Below are 19,081 nucleotides of genomic sequence, written 5' to 3' on the forward strand. Positions count from 1 at the left end.
GCCGAGCGCGGCCGCGGCGCCGCCGCCGCAGAGCCCCGCGCCAGCCCGAGCGGCTGCCCTGCATGAGCTCCTGCGCGCCCGGCCCCTGGCGCTCGCAGCCGCTCCCGGAGGCGGGGCAGCGTGGGCACGGGGAACTGACGTGAGCCCCGCCGCGGCGGCCCCGGAGGCGAGGAGGGGCGCGGGGACGAGGGACGCTCGGTTAGCGGCATTGACTCGGCTGCCCAGGGGGTGCGCTGGGGCGGCGGGGCCGGCGGGTCGGGTCTCCATGGTGCCCGCGGTCTCCATGGCAGCGCGGCGGGCGCGTGACGCGCCCAGGGGCGGTGCCAGCGCCGGCGGGGCCGCGGGAGCGCGGAGCGGCCGCGGTGGGGCCGGGGGAGCGCGGGCGGGCGAGAGCGTGGGTAGGGATAGGGATAGGGATAGGGAAAAGGACAGGGAGCGCAGCCGTCGGCGGAGTCCCGTTGTGCCGCGCTCCCGGCGCGCCGCCCCCGCTGCCCCCGGAGCGGCCGCTCCCGCGGGGGCAGCCACCGAGAGGGGCGAGGCCGGTGCTCCGCGGTACAGCGCGGACAGCGCTTGGCAGAAAAATTCTTGTTTAATGCCTTTAACTGGGTTTTGAGCCAAGCTTCGGGTGTTGGCGCCTGGCTGGCGGCTTTGAAGTCACTTGACTGATTAAACATAATAAAGCAGTTCTCTTTTTGCTTGTTGCTATCAGTTTCTGTCTTTGCCAGGAGATGGTCTCTGCCGTACTGTGTTGAAATGTGCATGGCCGGAGCCCATAGGCGTGGTGCATTACCGCCAAAGTGCAGCCATGGAAGGCCTTTGGAGCAGTGTAGGGTTCCAGAGGCAGGGAATCTGAGCCATTTGCTTCTCTGGTTTATCTAGAGAGGGATGTTTCTCATTGCTTGGTGTGTGAGGTAGCATAGGAAACTGCATAGCCTTCGGGCTGGACTCTGCTGTCTCCTACCCTTTCATGCTGCTTGGCCAAGGAATGTCTTTTCTGCCCACCTGTCCCATTAGTCCCTCTGCCAATGTCACTTCCAACTTTAGCTTGGCCAGTTGGTACCATCTGGGGACTTGCTGAGGACTGCTGACGGTGTTTTGTCGCATCTACAGGTTTCAGAAGCTGCAGCTATTTGCTTGTTGACTGGGGGATTCTACCAGGCAGCTTTTCTTTTTCAGGGAATGTTCTTTCATCCTCCTCATTTTCATTCTGTGTGCAGCACACTTTGTTCTCTATCTGTAATGAAAAGAAGACTTGAGTTTGTGAATAGGGAAATTCTGCTTAAAATACTGTAGTTGTTTTAGCTTGCAGCCTCTCAGAAGTCTTTTGAATAGTGTGTTTTTAGTGGCTCTGCTGATTTTTCCTTGCCCTGCAGCTACCCCTGCACCACTGCTTTATATGACATATCTCACTCTGCAGAAGCAGACTGAATTAATTTTTGATGGATTTTAGTTTGGCTTCTGTCTCTCTGTACAAACTGTGAGAAATTGTTTACGTGCTGTTGAGAAGAATGTGCTGTGAGAGCATGCACATAAGTGACTGACTGACAAACACAATTACGAAACTTCATGGTCTGTACTTCTTCACAAGAGCTTCTCAACAATTTTATCAGCTCTATCATTGTTGCACTGCAAAATATCCCTTGTAAAACCAAACATCTTGACACCCCTCTTGTCTGCAGATGCACAGTGAAATCTTTTCAAAGCATGCTTTTGGCAGACAGCCTCACGTTAAGAGGCTGACCTGAAGTACCCTTTGTATTTGTAGTCCAGTCGTCCTCTTCTGGAAAGCTGCTTCTGCTGAACTATCGATCTGTGTTGGTCCTTCAAAGCATTGTTTGACCAAGACTGTTCTAAAAAGTTTCCTACCTTTTTAAATTTTTAATTCCTGTTTGTCTGGGTTCTCCTTAGCCAAGTCACTTTGGTGTTCAGATCTCTGTCTTTGTAAGAGATACCTGTGGTGTCTGCTCTGTGGTGCTGCTGTGCAAAAAAAAAATACCTTGAAGATATTTTCCAGAGTCTTGAAGCTCTGTTTCTTTCACTGTGTATTTGCTGTGCCTTGAATACTGATTGGAATAGGGAGCATGGTTGCCAGTCATGAGTGGGTGCTCATTTATGGAAGAAATTTGGGACAGAAATAAGTGTTAAATATCATGGTGAGCTACTTTGAATTTGTGTGCAGCTGAGAGCTTTTTTTTGAAGATACCAGGGTAGTGCAATACAACTTGGTTGGTTCCTGGTTTTGGTGGTGAGGATATCAGGGGAGCTGCAGGTAGAGTGCATGACCTCTAGGTGCTGCGTGCCTCTGCAGTACTTTTTTGGGGATGAAACAGGACATTTATATGGTTATTGAGAATGTGATTTAGTGGTGGACTTGGCAGTGTTATGTTTATGGTTGGACTTCATGACCTAAAGGGTGTTTTCCAACCTAAATGTTCTATGATTTCTGCAGCATTTCCCCTCATACCAGCATTTCTGTTTTAATGGGCACTTCCCCTGTCTGAATGAGGCATGTTCTTTGAGTGGGAAAAGACAAGTCAGACATTTGTAAAGGCTTCTACCTCTAGTAGTCTGGACATCTTTGTTTTGGCATGTAAATTGCTGTATTTCCTTGTACTTTTCAGTAGCAACTTGCCACTTGCAATACAAATAAAAGACTGACTGTACTGCAAGAGGCTGAAGGGAAAAGTATAATTAGATGCTAATTACTCATGCATAATTACTCATGGGTAAATTAGTTTAAAAAGTTGCAAATTCAGTTCTTAATACTCGGGGACTAATCTTTGAGCCTTTTCTCTTCACTGTGTATTTGTTGTGTCTTGAACATTGAATAGATTTAGATGTTTTCTGGTTGTGACTTGGCTCGCTCGTGGGAGAGGTAATTACCTGTTCAGTTGTTACAGGCTGGTACTGGGGATGTTGAGTGTGTGATTCTGCACAGGACTGATGTTTCTCAGGCTTTCACTGTAGGCCATCATAGCCTTTAACTGCTGGAGAGCAGTGAGTGGAAATCACACACCATTTGGGAACTGCCTGTCTGTTCCTAGATTTAATACATGGAAGCCCTGCAGGTCTGGGGATGTCATACAAATTGGGCTCTTTGGGGAGTACTGGTAATTGCCCTGAGTCTGCTGCTTTTCCAAGGTCAGCTAATGTGTGCTGCTTATCTGTAAGGTTGGAGATGTTGTTTTGAACCTAACTTGACTGGCACTTTTCTGAATGAGATGTGTTTAGTCTTACAATCATTTAATGAGTTTTAAAAAATACAAGCCACTCTTGGGATTGGTGCTCAAACAGAAAGAGAAGGCCAGGAGTACTGACTTGTGGTCATCTCTGTGAATTGGGGTTGGCTTTCCAGAATATAATGAAATTCTGAATCTGACTTGCCAGATACTTCCCAGGTGCTGGGGGGTGGTAGAGTGGACCAAGTCTGGCTGTCATAGCAGTGCAGGAGGTTGCATAGTCCAGTTTTTTGGGCACAAACCACTGTGTCTGACAACTGACTGGGACCAAACCCTGAACACAAGCTTATGCTCTGAAAGGCACATGAAGGAGTGAAAGGTACACTTCCAGAGCAAATCCTGAGTTATCTTATTTTCTGTGATGGATGCTCATGTTTTGGATTTATGATGTTACAAAAATGGAATAGGATAAAGTTAGCTGCTGCTGCTTTGCCTAAGAGCCTGTTTGGGTATCCTGAGTGGATCAAGTTGTCTAAGAAATTTGGATGGGTCATGAATAAACACCAGCCTGTGGGAGGGAGGCCACCTGGACAGTCTGTTCCTGCTCTCACCTAGCTGAGCCTAGGGAGCTGCTGCTTTAGTAGTCCTGCAGCCTGAGCTACCAGTACAGACAGTGGGTGGCAGATGGGGCTTTGCTGATCAGTGACCCTTCTTGTGAGTGCCCCAACAAGCTCTCAGAAGTATTTCTCAGGTGATGAAGCTGGGCATGCAATTTCACAATATGCTGTTTGTGTGAGGCCTTGATCTCTGCTAATAAGGCTGTTTTGTCCCTGTCAGGCCCAGGAAACCATAAGGCTGAGCTTAGGTGTTTCAAAGCTTGGTGTTAGATCCAGTGTAGCAGGTGAAATAGTTTTCAGAGAAGATGCTCACTGTCCTTTCTCTTAACAGGTGTGGAGGTGTATGCTGTTGTAAGGGTACCTGGAGGAGTCTGGAGCAATGCCACCACCTTCAGACATTGTGAAAGTGGCTGTTGAGTGGCCAGGTGCCAATGCCCAGCTGCTGGAAATAGATCAGGTGAGACCTGGTAACCAGATGGGGGAGGAAAGGCACCCCAGCGTTGATACTGGAATGTGGGAAGCATAGAAATGGGCAGTATTCCTTTCTGGTTGAGAGGAACACGGCTACTGAGGACTCTCTTTCTGTTCTAGAAAAGGCCTCTTGCATCCATCATCAAGGAGGTCTGTGATGGGTGAGTAGTTCTCTGGGAATCCTTGTGGAGAAAGTCTGTCCTGCTGACAAATCTTGCTGGGTTGCTGTGGAAGTCTGCTGCTTGTTAATGTGCTGCTAGCACAGTCCATGCTGCCTGCTGCTGGTTTTGGCCATGGAACGGGCTGGGGTTTAAATTGTGAAGAAAAGGATATCCTGGAAAATGGGGGCCTTCCATTTTTATTCCAATTCTAAGTGTGTGCATTTGTATGCCTTAGGGTCAGTTCTCTGAGGATTGGCCCATTCTGCTGTTCTTGAAGTGTAGGCCTGTTCAGGTGTTCCACAGAGGTGATTTAGAGTAGGCTGAAGTCCCACATTGTCCTCAAGAGGAGTTTTCTCTCCTCTTTGGGAGACCTAATTTCCCCTGCTAAAGCTTTGCTTGAAAGTTCTTCTGCAACTTCCTGGCATCAAGCTCCATTTCCTAATTGACAATCAGAAGAAAGAGGACAAAGATGCTTAATGTATCCTTCTTCTTCCTCTGCCAGGTGGTCGTTGCCAAACCCTGAGTACTACACGCTGCGTTATGCTGATGGTCCTCAGCTGTACATCACAGAGCAGGTCAGTGGGAGGGGCAGCAGTTTGCTGATACCCTGGGTGAGAGTCCACAATGTCTTGGACTACAGTCATGGAACAATACTGCGCTAATCCTTGAGGAGCAGCATCTCTGCTCTCAGAGAGATTCAGGCTCAAATGGTGCCATTCAGCAGAGGAGCTCTGCACTGCTCCCTTTGCATGCCTGGCTGTGGGGACTCAGGCACTCAAGTTCAGTACCCTCAGTAGGGTTGTGTGGCATAGGAGCCCCTTTACTGTGCATAGATGTGCACTGTAGATCCAGCTGGGTTATTTCCCCCCCACTTTTCCACAGTTTAAGTTTGGGTTTTCTTTCCAGACTCGCTGTGACATCAAGAATGGAACTATCCTCCAGCTGGCAGTCTCCCCGGTAAATGCTTCCTCACCTCCCTCTTTCTCAGTAACTCTCCATGGGTGGCAGGCTGTTTCTTACCTCTTGGCTTTTCTTTCTCCTTCTCCCCAAATTGCAGGGGGGTAATTGCAAATTTCCTTTGTTGTGGGCCCTTCCACGCAGTGAGGCATGCACTCTTTGTTTTCCATCCTGCCTGTGGTGTGTGTCTTTGCTTTGGATGCTCTGCTATAAATATATAATATAGGTCAATAAATTCAGTCTACAGTTTTAATGCATCTCCTAGATTAGGATGCAGTGAAACACTGACAAATGCATTCTCAATGTGAGTGAAGTTAGCATGGTCAGTTAGAAAGCAACAGTTCCAGTGACTGAATGCAAAAACTTAAAATAGAGACAAATTTGATGAAGGGGAGATTGTTCCTGCTGAATTCTTGCTATTGTGCCCTCAAAAATCACCTTTTCCATCTTTCTTTTTATTTAAGTTCTTAAACCCTTTTTTGTGCAAATGTCTTGGCATAGAGCTGAGGTAGGACTGGGAGAAGGTACTTGGGCAAAGGGGAATTAAGAGGATATAGTGATCTGTGCCTGAGAAATCTTACAGAATGTCTTGTGGATACACAAAATTAGATCATGAGACTTTTTATCAATACTGCATTTCTTTGATGGTGTTGCTCCATATTTCTGTACCCACCTCCACTCACCTCAGCAAGGAGAAAAACAGGCATTTGCTCTGCCATGTAAACCAGCATTTCACTCACCTCCTGCTTGGCTGTAACTGTTGCTGAGAGAAGCCTTTTTTTAGTCTGTCTTAGACTTGCTGACTGCAGCTACTGAATGTGACTTTGCTGCTATCTCTACCCTGGCTCTGCTCTCCCTGCCCACCCATGGGCTTCTGACAGAATGCTGATGGTGGCAGGACTCAGCCTGCAGGTGCCTGGTCTGTAACTGGCACCATCCCTCTTTCCTGCCAGTCCAGGGCAGCTCGCCAGCTGATGGAGAGGATCCAGTCCCACAGCATGGAAGCCCGCCTGGATGCCATGAAGGAACTGGCAAAACTTTCAGCAGACGTCACCTTTGCCACAGAGTTCATCAACATGGAAGGGATTACAGTGCTGACACGGCTTGTGGAGAGTGGGACCAAGCTTCTATCCCAGTAAGTTTCCTTTATTCCAGGACTCTGGGAGAAGGCCTTGAATAAGGGGCTCATTTTGCTTGCTGAAGTGGCATTAAGCAACTGACCTTGGAGCAAATGCTGATCTGTGGAGACCAAGTCTTTCCAGTCATTTGCTAAACCTCACGAGGCAGAAGAGGAGACAGTCATGATTTGCTCTGGAATTTCCTCAAGCACAGTCACAGTGAACTATGTTACAAATAATTCAGTTGGATTTTCTGTTGCAGTTGTTACATTTCATTGAAAGTGCTTTTAAAGTCTTGATAACTTACTGTAATAACATTTATAGCTCTTCTTATATATTAGCAACTAATACATTTCTGGCATTTTTTGCAATGTTCCCTTCAGTCTCTTTTATCTTTCTGTCTTGTGGTTATGTATTAAATTTTCCACAATTCATGCTGTGCCTTCATTTGATTTCAAGTCAGGTCCCAATATTTAGAGGACAATTAACTTCCCTTATTTTTTTTTTTTTTTTCTGATGTGGAAACATGTTTGCTCCTTTGAGTAGCCAAGTACTGATCCTGGTGATTGTGAGTCTCTGGTGGCAGGACTAGGGACTTACTGCTGCTAATTTTAATTTGTGCTTGTAACCAGGAAAAATAAAATATCTTTCTATAAAACAGTAAAATTATCTGCATGAATGCATGCACTTTATTGCTCCCCCAGGTGCCAAACTGTGTTATTGGGAGAACATGGTGGCATTTTTCTCTTATCCAGCTTGTGCAGGCTTTTATCTGCCAGCAGATCTCTTGTAACTGAATTCTTCAATTTCTCAGTTATAGTGAGATGTTGGCTTTCACCCTGACTGCCTTCTTGGAGCTCATGGACCACGGTATTGTCTCCTGGGACATGGTCTCAATAACCTTCATCAAACAGGTGAGTTTGGGCGGAGGGGGTGAGTGGATATTATTTCTTTTCACGCTTTAATCCCTCTCCCAGGAAGAGCACAAGACTCTGAGAAGCTGAGTACTGTCTGAGAGCAGAGTGCACCCCCCTTTCTGAGCCCTCACTGCCCACAAGGTCTGCTGGCTGGCAGAGCTGACCTGCTGCTTGCTGTGTGTTCAGATTGCAGGGTACGTGAGCCAGCCCATGGTGGACGTGTCCATCCTGCAGCGCTCCCTGGCCATCCTGGAGAGCATGGTGCTCAACAGCCAGACTCTGTACCAGAAGATTGCAGAGGAGATCACCGTGGGGCAGCTCATTTCCCACCTGCAAGTGTGAGTGTCCTCCCAGCAATGGTGGGATTTATACCAATTTTATGACTACTTGTTTATTTAAAAATACATCCTCTTACATTTGGAACACCAAAAAAATTTTTTAAGCATTATCGATATGACAACTTACTTGAACTTTAAGATTTCTAATGGATTTTTTTTAAAAAATGAGATCCTAGAAAAATATGTTCTGTGTTCTGGAAGAACTTGGGCACATGAGTGTTGAACAAAGATATTTAGCTTTAAATAACTGCCCAAGTGTGTTCAGTTCTAGGACCAAACCTGCATTTCACTAGCACAACTTCCCAAAGGTTTTGCATCCAGCTGTCTGTCACTTTTACCCCTCTTTAAATTGTCTCCACTAGAATCTAAGACCTCATCATCTTCTGGGTTTTGTCCTGCATACTAAGGAAGGAAACAATTGCTTTTCTTGCTTGAAAGGATTAAAAATTCCCTTCATTTCCTTCCTCTCTTTCCAAACAAACTGGAAAATTAATTTCTGTCTCTTAGGGCTGTTTGTCTAGGTCAGTTCTACTCTTCATTATGAAAAAGCTGCATGTAGTTGTTAGAGCTTTGAACAGGTTGGGTTTTTCTCAAGCCTTTTCATTCTGAACATATGGAAAAGCACTATTTGTGAATGTGATTAATGCTCTTTAATCAGTGAACAGTAGTTTAACCAAATTACAGTGCAAACAAAGTATTGCATCAATGTCACTCCATGCTTGGAATGTTTATACATTTGAATTTGGTTAACAGAAAAGCTAAACAAGTTCTCCTGAACACCCCAGCAGCTTTGTTCTGCAAAGAGTATTTATTCTCTCAGCTTTATGATTTCTGGTTCACTCAAACACAGATTTGCTCCTAACATTGAACACACTTGTGCAGTTTTTTAAAACAAATTATCTTTGTTCAAGACATAAACTTGTGTGCTTAAGTGCTTTCAGAACACAAATGGTCACTTAAGAAAGCATCCATGTAGGGAATATTTTAGAAAAGGAGGTGGAGAGTGAGTCAGGATTTGCTGGTGGTTTTCTTGGCAAGGCCATCAGGAGGGAACACTTCATAGCAGAGAGTATGTTCTGGAAGAACATGACCATGGAAACAAGTCCAAAGGAGATAAGTTAGAAGAGGAGAAACTAACCTAAAAAATTGTTCTGCTTTGTCAAAAAGCAAGCAGTGTGGTGAAAAGAGCAACAAACCCTGAAAAGGAGAGCAAAAGTGAATGTCAGACTTCAGAGACATGTGCAGCTTGGAGGCCCAGGGAGAGCCTAGGATGCTGCATGGAGATTTGCATGTTTGCATGAAGTACAGCACATTGACCAAAATGAAAAAGATTTGGAAGGGAGCAATAGAAGAAAGAATATGATTGTTATCTAGAGATATGTCAAGGTGAGGAAAATAGGTATTTAAGCTAAAAGAAGTATTGGCTTCAGATCTTTTATGAAAAGATCTTTTATTTCTATATGTATAGTTAAGTAAATAAAGATATTTAAAAAATAAGTATATTCATGCACACATATTTATTTAGGTGATACACTCGACTTCTGTTCATCACAAGAGCTTGATGCAGTGATGTGCACTGGTTCAGGCTGAGGGACAGAGTGACTTGACAGCCAAGGTCTACCCCCAGGAAGAGTTGGAGTATTGCAGGAAACAAACCTGCATTTGACAGAATATCAGGAGGACAGAAGAATATCATTGGCATTTAGAAGCTTAGTTTTGTGCTGTTTTGAACGTATACTTTGACAAGTATAACCACACACTCTGTGTGACCTAGGAGGGGGCTAAGCACCCTTTACCTGAAGAAGTTCTGCAGTGAAGCATTTTTTCCCCTTAGTTCCATTTGATTTTGGTGGCTTCCATTGGCATAGGGGAGAAAAATAACTTGCTCCATACCAGTTCCAAGCTGGAAGCCACCAGCTGTATCCATGTAGCAGACTGTACCATAACCAGGTTTTACAGAGCTAGTTTCAGCACTGGAAACAAACCGTGGTGGTGCTGGGCTGCAGTTTGCTCTGTCTCCTGGATAATGGACCTATCAGTCAGAAATCTCTGTCAGGTTTTTGCAAGCCTTTTGAAGAGTTGAACATCATCAGCATCGGTTACATGAGCCCTGCTTGTCTGTTGAAAATGCACAAGCGCTGTAGTCAGTGTTCTGATGGTGCAGGTAAAGCAGCAAGCTGTAATGTTCTGTACTGCCTGTTGCCTCACAAGCCTCCCTTTTTTGTTTCTGCAGCTCAAACCAAGAGATTCAGACGTATGCCATTGCCTTGATCAATGCCCTCTTCCTGAAGGCACCTGAGGACAAGAGACAGGTTTGTTCTTGCCTTTTGACTTTAAACCTGAGTGATGGTTGCTGCCTGGCTGTTTATGCCTCAGAAATCATATTGTCTGGGCAAGGTAGACCACAGACCTTGCCAAGAACTTAAGTGCCTGTTTCAGTATGGCAACAGAGGAGAAAAAGTGCCATCCCATTAATAATGTGTCCTGGAGCACACATCTATATTTGGGAAATGCTCAGAAAGGATTCTGAAAGACCTTCAGAGACAGAAAGTAATCCTGCAGACAGCATGGGAAGTTTTTCTAAGTTAATTGTGTATGGGAGAGGTAGGCTGGGTAGACTCCTTGGGCTGCATATACTTAATAAAGAAACACCCACCTCCTTCTCCCCCAAAAAGGGACCTTTCTTAAGTCATAGAGGGATATTCCTGCAGGCAAATGTGAGAAATGAAACACTGCCCTGCTCTGAGGAAACTCCCAAGATCTCAGCTACCTGCAAGATGTGCATATGTGTGTATTGTGTAGCTTTGCTGTGTTAAGCCTTTCTTCTCTAGTGCCCTGTTTGTGCCTTATTCCTGGACTCCAAGCTAAATCCTGTCTGCTTCTCTTTGTGCCTTTTTTTGCTTTCTGCCAGCAGGACAAGCTGCTTAACCCACTAGACCTGCCCATCACTGTAAGTAACTCAAGCCTGGGGGCTGGTCATGTAGGGGACTGTAGGCATGTCAGCTCTTCTCTAGCTGTGCCCCCTTGTATCCCAGGGATGATGCCCACAGCCTCAGAGAGTGGCTGAACCTAGGGAGAAGGGCGGGAGGACTCCTGGGGATGCCCTCACACTGTGGAGGGGAGAAGAATCAGTAGCAGGAGAAACCCTGAATGGCTTTCTGTGCACACAGGGTCATACAGATGGTCATAAAAGGAAACTGATACTGCAAGACTGACCAGGTGAACCAACTGTAAAACTGGAACAAGTCCTTCAGCAATCTGAATCTCCTTAAACTTACTGCAGCATGAGTTTATAGCCCAGATCTCACTTGTTCTAATGACAGTTTCATATCCAGCTGCATCCTTCTAAAGATAGAGCTGTTTGTCTGTGAAGAGCAGTCACGAAACTTGATGCTGACTGGGGACTAGAGCATAAATTCTGCCTAATTTGTGACTTCTCCCTTATGGTGATTGTAGTTTAAGAATGTTTTTTGCCCTCTGCTAACTCCAGGGAAATCACCCTTGTTAATGGGTTGGTTTGGACCCTTCTGTATTGAGATAATGGTAGGTTTTTTGGTTTTCTGCATGGCACAGAGAATGTTCTGCTTTTTTCAAGGATGCAGCACCTTCAGAGTGGAAACTACCATGTCAATAAGTGTTACATAATTTCTAAAATTAAAGGATATGCTTAATACATGAACATAAGAAAAATCATACCCCTCTGTTGGTAATTCAGCAAAGATCATAGACTTCATAGGAAACAAAATTCCAAGGGATTTTTCACTTTTTTCCCCTCCCTTGAATACAATCCAAATGACCACAAAGAGCTATGGAGTTGTCTAAGGGACTTGGAGTATCTTCCATATGAATAGAGCCTGAGAGATTTGGGATTGGTCAGACTTAAGAAGAGAAGACTCAGGGAGGTTTTATGTGTTTAAATATCTGATGGAGGGGAATAAAAAAGAGGGAGCCTGACTCTTCTCATTTGTGCCTACTGACAGCACAAGAGGCAGTGGGCACAGCTTAAAACCCAGGAAATTTCACATGAAACATGCTCACCCACAAGACATAAATATGAGAGTGGTCAAACACTGGAACAGGTTACCCAGGGAGATTATGGAGTCTCCATCAGTGGAGATATTAAAGACCTGACTGGACACAGTCCTGGGCAAGCTCTGTCTGATGTTGCTTGAACCAGTAGAGTTGGACTAGGTGATCTCAAGACATCCCTTTCAGCATAAATCATTCTGTGTTTCTGTGACCATCAAGCAGCAAAGTGGCCCTTACTGGACTCTAAGCAGACCATAGATCCCCTAGCAGTGGTTTGACTGTATGTGTCCTCATGCTTCTTTCTATGCTGTTTAGAATCGTTTAATTGTCTTTGTCCTTCCCACTTTTTATCTGCTTCAGTCACCTGTTAACTCCATCCCACGTACAAACTAATTCCTTCAGAGAAAGGATTCTTTGTGTGGCATGCATGAGCAAATCCTAACAACAGAGCCTTGTCCTATTCTCAGTACTACATCTCACAAATAGTAGTAGAAAATAATGACTCAGAGGGCAGTGTGTTCTCTCTGAAAGCACCTCCTACTTCATCTAGATGCTCCTTAGATACCTTCCACTCAAGCACTGACTCACTTTGGTTGTAAGATGAGTGCTGCTGAACTTGCAGCCATTACAGCTTGGCTGTCAGTCACTGTCTTGGTTCAGGAGGTTTCTGTCTGGATCAAAAGGGATAATAGGAATTCTGAACAAGGTTAATGCATACATTTTAGCAGACTTCTTGTTCTGTCAAGAGTGATGTTGATAGGAGCAGTTGGAAAGTCTTGGATTGCTCAGAATGTACAGCTGATTGAATGCAATTGTCTGAGACTCCACATCTGCTCCCAATTCTCAATCTGCACTGCACAGGAATGTAAAGAGACATCTCAGACTGTCAGTTCTTTTGGACTTCTTCCAGATGATAAAATGCCCAACAGATTTTTCTTACCCAATAGATTTTGCTTGTAGCAGCAAACTCATGATATTCACCTTGACATTAGCACTTGTGCCATTCTCCTAGCAGGGGTGATGAGGTCACTGGTATGATAGAAAGTGCATCTTCCCAATTTCCAAGGAAAGCACAGGTTAGGTTTTAGCAGATGCATGTGCAACTGTTGCTGGAACTGAAGGCACCTTGCATCTGCTGTGACTGTTTGTCATCTTGACTTGATGTTTGGGAAACCCTCCTCGTCTAGAGAAGGAAGCCATGCAGTCAAGAGGGAAACTGGAAGCTTTCCTCTAAGCATGAAAATTATTAGCCTGTATTTTTGTAAATTGAAATGCTTCTGCAAATTGTCTTCAAACTGTCTTCTGATCATCTCTTTAGAAACTGGACAAAGGAAATAAATTGCAGAAGGAGAGTTTTTGAGAGGGAAGAGACCGGAAATCTGCCTCCCATAGCTCTTGTTATCTTGGGTGTTTACCTTGGTATAAGAAGCTGTGAAATGCTAATTGGAGGAAGCTCTTGGAGATGGCAGATTTTTCTTGGGCAATGCACAGTGTGCTCCCTGCTGCCATATCTCCTAACAGTGAAGTACCATTTGATGTCCAACATTAAGCTAAATTTGCTTCTGGCTTGCTCCACACTAGTCATGTTCTGTATGGGAGCCATCTATGAGTTGTGCTGAGATGCTATGCTAAATTGACAGTCTGTAGAAAAGCACTTTGTTGTGTGCCAGTGCTATCTCCAATTCATAGGCTTCTTCTGTTTTCTCCTTTCTGCACTGTGTGGGCTTTTTGTTTATATTTCGCTCATGTTATTTCATCTTTAAATTCCACAACAGGAAATGGCTAATGCATTTGCCCAGAAGCACCTGAGGTCTATAATCCTAAATGTAAGTATGTCATATGTCTGGAATGACAAAGTGCTTCCTAATGTTCAATCAATGGAGGTTTCACTTGTGCATAGTGTAAATTCTACTGCCCTCTGGGCACTTGCAGAAAACTCTTTCAAAGGTAAAACTTATTCAAAAGGGGGTTACCAGGATACTGCTTTCTGCTCTTGCAGAGCATTATAGTTATGCTTCTGGTGGGATATGGAGGTTAAACAGTTGAATGTTCATATAGAGAGATGCACGTGCAGTCTGGCATATGCCTAGGGTTAATACCTCAGCTTTTATTTGCATTCTCTTAATTTCTACCCTCTCCTTTATTTTGCAGCATGTGATCAGAGGAAACCGCCCCATTAAAACAGAAATGGCACATCAGCTCTACGTCCTGCAGGTCCTGACCTTTAATCTCCTGGAAGAGAGAATGATGACCAAGATGGATCCCAATGATCAGGTCACTAATAGAGCTGAGTAAGATCTGATAGAATAGGATGTACAAGGGGCCTTATTCCTGGGCTCCCTAGCACTGTGGAATTTGCAGTGCATGGTACATAAAGTTTCAAACTTGCCCTTCACATTGTTAACCTTGAGATTAGGCTATGCTCTTGACCATCCTACTGCATTCTGTGGGATTTTGAGATGTAAGTGGGCTCTGAAAGTCATATACTTCTTTCTTGACCAGTGTGATGCCAGCTGTAAAACTGGTTACTTAACCTCTATGACAGGCACATCATTTTATCTATTTGCTTGCAGTATAGGAGGAAAAATGGGCATTTTTCAGGTGTCTTGTTACTCAGCTGTATTACAGTTTTTAAGGAGAAATGCCATAGCATTACCTGAATGCCTAGAAATTGCCTGTAACTAAACTTGCAGTTAAAGAAAAGTGCAAACAAATATTTTGCATTACCCACTGTATTGAAACTTGCCATTTTGAAATGGATTGCCTCTTTGTGCATAGTGTTAATGACCCTTGGCATCTCCCTGTGTTCATTGTGTGAGCTCTGAGGAGAGACGCAGGAGTGTGAAATATGTGAAAATACTGCTGTAGTGATTGATTACATCACCATTTCCCTGCCTTCTGTCCTTCAGGCACAGAGAGACATCATATTTGAGTTGAGAAGAATTGCATTTGATGCAGAATCTGACAGCAACACCGTCCCTGGCAGCGGAACAGAGAAACGCAAAGCCATGTACACCAAGGACTACAAGATGCTGGGATTCACTGTATGCATCTAGACTGTAAACCTTGTCAGGGCAGTCTGAACAATCTCCATAGGAGTTGTGGGGAAATAAGGAACAGGAACAGCTGTTTCCTTTACCTTACTTCAGTATCTGAGTTTAGAGATCCAGTTTCACTCACACTCCCGGGGAAGATTGTTATGAACTTGCTGAGGGGTGAAATGCAAGGGTTCATTAGGCATTCTCTGGAGGTATTTCCTTACCGTGTGCACCTGTGCTATGAAGAACTTAAAACCAGCCTCTCCTCTAGAAAGTTCAGCTAGCATTGTCAGGAGGTGTTCAGGGTTACCTCTCGGATAGGTGTATGGGTGTGCTTGATGGACAGGTGGTTTGAAATTAATTCAGAAAAGGTTCTCACACAATTCCTTTGAGCTAATTCATTTCGATTCTTTCTACCCTTTTCACAGAATCACATCAATCCAGCCATGGATTTTACACAGACTCCTCCTGGGATGCTGGCATTGGACAACATGCTTTATTTGGCCAAATTTCATCAGGACACCTATATCAGGGTATGTGAAGCTGCTGATTTTTACAGATGCCAACGCCTCAGCAGCTCTTCTTAGTGTGTGTGACATCCTGTTGTTGTAGATTGTTCTGGAGAACAGCAGCCGAGAGGATAAACATGAGTGTCCCTTTGGGCGCAGTGCCATTGAGCTCACCAGGATGCTTTGTGAGATCCTGCAAGTTGGGGAACTCCGTAAGTACCATTTATTACCCAGCTTTACAGGCTGCTGGGCTGATGCTTCTAAAAACTAATATTCACAAGCGTTTGTACCTTGATCTCACTTCTGCCATGTAAGGACAGGGTGAGCTTGGAATTAAGCACAGTTGATGTCAGAGCGATAATACCATTATCAAAATAAAGTGAGAAATTTTGGTGTGTGCACTCTGGTTCTCCTGAAAAACTGATACATGAAGAAAGCTTCAACTTCCCAGAGCTTCAGGAGGGTTGTGTATTAAAAAGAATAGTCTTGAAACCACCATGAACTTGGGAAAAGTTTGTTTGCTCTGACATCTTCAAAACAGCATTTTGAGAAAATTAACCACCATAAGAAATTCCACCAGAGGAAGGTGGGAAACACTGCAAGCAGTTATTTTGGGGGACCAGGATGAAAAGGGCAGGAGTCACAGAGGTTTGCATGGTGAAGTGTGGGGAGAATTTCCATTGTCAATAAACTATCTGTGGGGTGGCACAGTATTGAATGGTCTTAATCTCTTGGAGTAAGTACTGTTGCACACCACCAGTTGTCTGTCACTGTGGTGGACTTTAGTTACTCCTAGTACCTTTTGTCCAGTATGCTCACGTGGCTGTGGTTTGTTTCTTTCTGAAGCCAATGAAGGCCGGAATGACTATCACCCCATGTTTTTCACCCATGACCGTGCATTTGAGGAACTGTTTGCCATCTGTATCCAGCTGTTGAACAAGACCTGGAAAGAAATGAGGGCGACAGCAGAAGATTTTAATAAGGTCAGGTTGGAGAAGAGATATTTTTGTAAAATGTTTGGCAGATCAGCACATGTTCACTAAGCCTGTACATTTGGTTTAGGAGTAGAGCACAGATGTGACAGGGCATTAGTATGGGCTGTAAAGGATGACTCAACTTTTATTTGGAATGCACTGAGGTCCTTCTTGATTCTTCTGGATCTTCAAAGTCACTAGTGTCCTGATTCTCCTGGCCCTGCTATCCCATGTCAGTTCTTTGCTGCCGCTGAACTGTGCCCTAATACTCTGCTGCCAACAAGAATGTGACTTTTCTTTCTGTCCCACCTCTTTAGGTTATGCAGGTTGTTAGGGAACAGATCACAAGGGCTCTGCCCTCTAAACCAAACTCCTTGGACCAGTTCAAGAGCAAACTTCGCAGCCTGAGCTATTCTGAGATTCTGCGGCTACGCCAGTCTGAGAGGATGAGCCAAGATGACTTCCAGTCTCCACCTATTGTGTACGTGCCTGACAAAAATATTTGCCTTCTATCCCTGCCATTATCTCCATTTTCTGCTTATTCTTCCATATTTGATTGCCAGGGAGCTGAGAGAGAAAATCCAACCTGAGATCTTGGAGCTGATAAAGCAGCAGCGCCTGAACAGGCTTTGTGAGGGAAGTAGCTTTAGGAAAATTGGAAATCGCAGAAGACAAGGTAAGGGGACAGTGTCTGCTGTATTTTTTCATGTGAAGAACTATAGCAAAAAAGATCTAATTAATTAATCTGTCAGCAGGCATGTTGCCAGAAAGAAAAGCTGGTTACTTGGCTGTCCATATCAGCCAGTAGTTTGGGATGGCACAAATGTGCATTTCTAAGAATACAGCCATCCCCTCATGAATAAGAAGCTGTGCTGAGGAACTGGGCAAGCAGATGGATTGTGTGGAGAGGCTGTAACAGTGCCTGTGAGACCTTATGTGAATGATCTTGTTCAGCGTACCCTACTTGGTGTGTGTTCCAGAAAGATTCTGGTATTGTCGCCTGGCTCTGAATCACAAGGTGCTACACTATGGAGACCTGGAAGATAATGCCCAGGGGGAAGTGACCTTTGAATCTTTACAAGAAAAAAGTAAGTCCTGATTACAGCTTTGCACTTTTCTGTGCTCTGCTGTCTAGAGGCTGAATATAATCCTAGATAAAGATGAAAGACACAAGGCTGAAGCCCTGACTAAGGAGATATCAACTTTTGGTCCTTGCCCAAATTCTTCAAATCTTTGAATTACTTGATAGTTCTTTTTTAAAAGCCAGCTGCAGGGATGTCTTACTGGTAATGTGTTTTGGAAAACTGCACTAACGAGCTAAAAAACCAGTGTTCAGTTGCAAAGACAAAACAAAGTTCTGTATTTTCCTGGTTAGGATTGCTTGTTTGGGAGTTTTACTTTTTCACTGTTAGTTCCAGTTGCAGACATCAAAGCCATTGTCACAGGGAAGGACTGTCCACACATGAAGGAGAAAAGTGCACTGAAACAGAATAAGGCAAGTGCTCCCTTTTCATTGTCATTAATAACTAATGCTGTAGTGTTTGAGATTGAAGGTGAGCAAGTGGAGTGGATGATCTCCCCCACTGCAGGTGTGCTGTGTACAAACCCCATCTCCTGTCTGAGCCCTTTCCTAGTGTTCCTTTGTGACTGCAAGGAGCTGTAAGCATGATTGTGCAGTAGTCTCTTCAGAACTGCTCACACAAAGTGTACTGAGCTGCAGCAAGGCAGCTCTCTCAGGGTGGCAGACAGAAGGTGCTGCAATGTTCTGTTCAGCTGGTGAGTGAAAGATTCTTTTCCATTTAGGAAGTGTTAGAATTGGCCTTCTCCATATTATATGATCCCGATGAGACCTTGAACTTCATTGCACCTAATAAATATGAGGTAAGAAACGTAGTGGTTAAGCAGTAGAATATATATCAATTAACTTCAGAGATTAGGAAGGATGGGTTGCTTCTCATTAGAGACTCGAGCAGGCTGTCTCTCACCAGGTTCATTCCTAGAATATGTTGCTGATGCTTTATATGAACCATCTTTTTTTCCCCCTTAATTATCTTTTTCATTTAAAAAGAAAAAAAAAATCCCACACTAATTTCCCCTAGTCTGGACTGCTACTTTTTTTCCTCCTATGATGCCTAGAATAGGTTCACTTTTTTCATTTGTTGTGCCACTGTAGACACTTGTCCTTCTAGTACAACCACGGGCTCACACTTTCCACTAGGCTTTTAACTTCCATTGGAAATCTCTGTGGGCACTGTTTTAGAGCTGGGAGTGGGATTTTTTTCCCTACATACTAACTCACTCCAGTGTTTCTTGTCTTAAAGTTCTCTAATTTTTGCATGGACAGAAAGATTTGACGTAAGGTATCATTTAAGCCTGGAGTCGTGAACGACCCCTTCTTTTCCACAGTACTGTATCTGGATTGATGGGCTTAATGCTCTCTTGGGGAAGGACATGTCCAGTGAGCTGACCAAGAGCGACCTGGACACGCTGCTGAGCATGGAAATGAAGCTGAGGCTCCTGGACTTGGAGAACATCCAGATCCCCGAAGCGCCGCCTCCGATCCCCAAGGAGCCGAGCAGCTACGACTTCGTGTACCACTACGGCTGAGGGCCCCGCGCCGGGGCCGCCGCTTGCTGCCGTGCCGCGGGCTCGGGCCGGGGCCCCGGCGCCGCCCGCCTTTTGTATCGGTTCCAATAATAACCAGTAGCGCTCCTCGCCGCCGCCGCCTCCGCCTCTTTCCGCCCTGCGCGGAGCGTCACCGCTGCGCGCCCGC

At 44.8% G+C, this 19,081-nt stretch overlaps 1 protein-coding gene across 6 annotated transcripts; it reads left to right on the forward strand.

Annotated features, from left to right (window-relative positions):
- Nucleotides 1-6: 6 nt before the first annotated feature.
- Nucleotides 7-19,026, forward strand: ELMO2 (engulfment and cell motility 2). 6 transcript variants are annotated; one of them, XM_041478619.1, is made up of 21 exons: nucleotides 7-228; nucleotides 4,128-4,253; nucleotides 4,388-4,428; nucleotides 4,931-5,003; nucleotides 5,335-5,385; nucleotides 6,339-6,520; nucleotides 7,318-7,417; nucleotides 7,607-7,758; nucleotides 9,992-10,070; nucleotides 13,563-13,613; nucleotides 13,939-14,061; nucleotides 14,697-14,831; nucleotides 15,254-15,358; nucleotides 15,438-15,546; nucleotides 16,181-16,317; nucleotides 16,626-16,789; nucleotides 16,872-16,984; nucleotides 17,289-17,396; nucleotides 17,721-17,803; nucleotides 18,112-18,189; nucleotides 18,715-19,026. In XM_041478619.1, exons 2-21 carry the CDS (start codon nucleotides 4,176-4,178, stop codon nucleotides 18,913-18,915), a joined length of 2,163 nt encoding a protein of 720 aa, XP_041334553.1. In that variant the 5' UTR covers nucleotides 7-228; nucleotides 4,128-4,175; the 3' UTR covers nucleotides 18,916-19,026. The 6 variants fall into 6 exon arrangements, with proteins under 6 accessions (XP_041334553.1, XP_041334558.1, XP_041334554.1 ...); XM_041478624.1 differs by having other exon boundaries at nucleotides 17,727-17,803; XM_041478620.1 differs by having other exon boundaries at nucleotides 7-198.
- Nucleotides 19,027-19,081: the final 55 nt, after the last annotated feature.

This window comes from Pyrgilauda ruficollis, unplaced genomic scaffold, assembly GCF_017590135.1.
Source record: "Pyrgilauda ruficollis isolate IOZ18807 unplaced genomic scaffold, ASM1759013v1 scaffold46, whole genome shotgun sequence".
In the NCBI taxonomy this organism is placed as follows: Eukaryota; Metazoa; Chordata; class Aves; order Passeriformes; family Passeridae; genus Pyrgilauda; species Pyrgilauda ruficollis.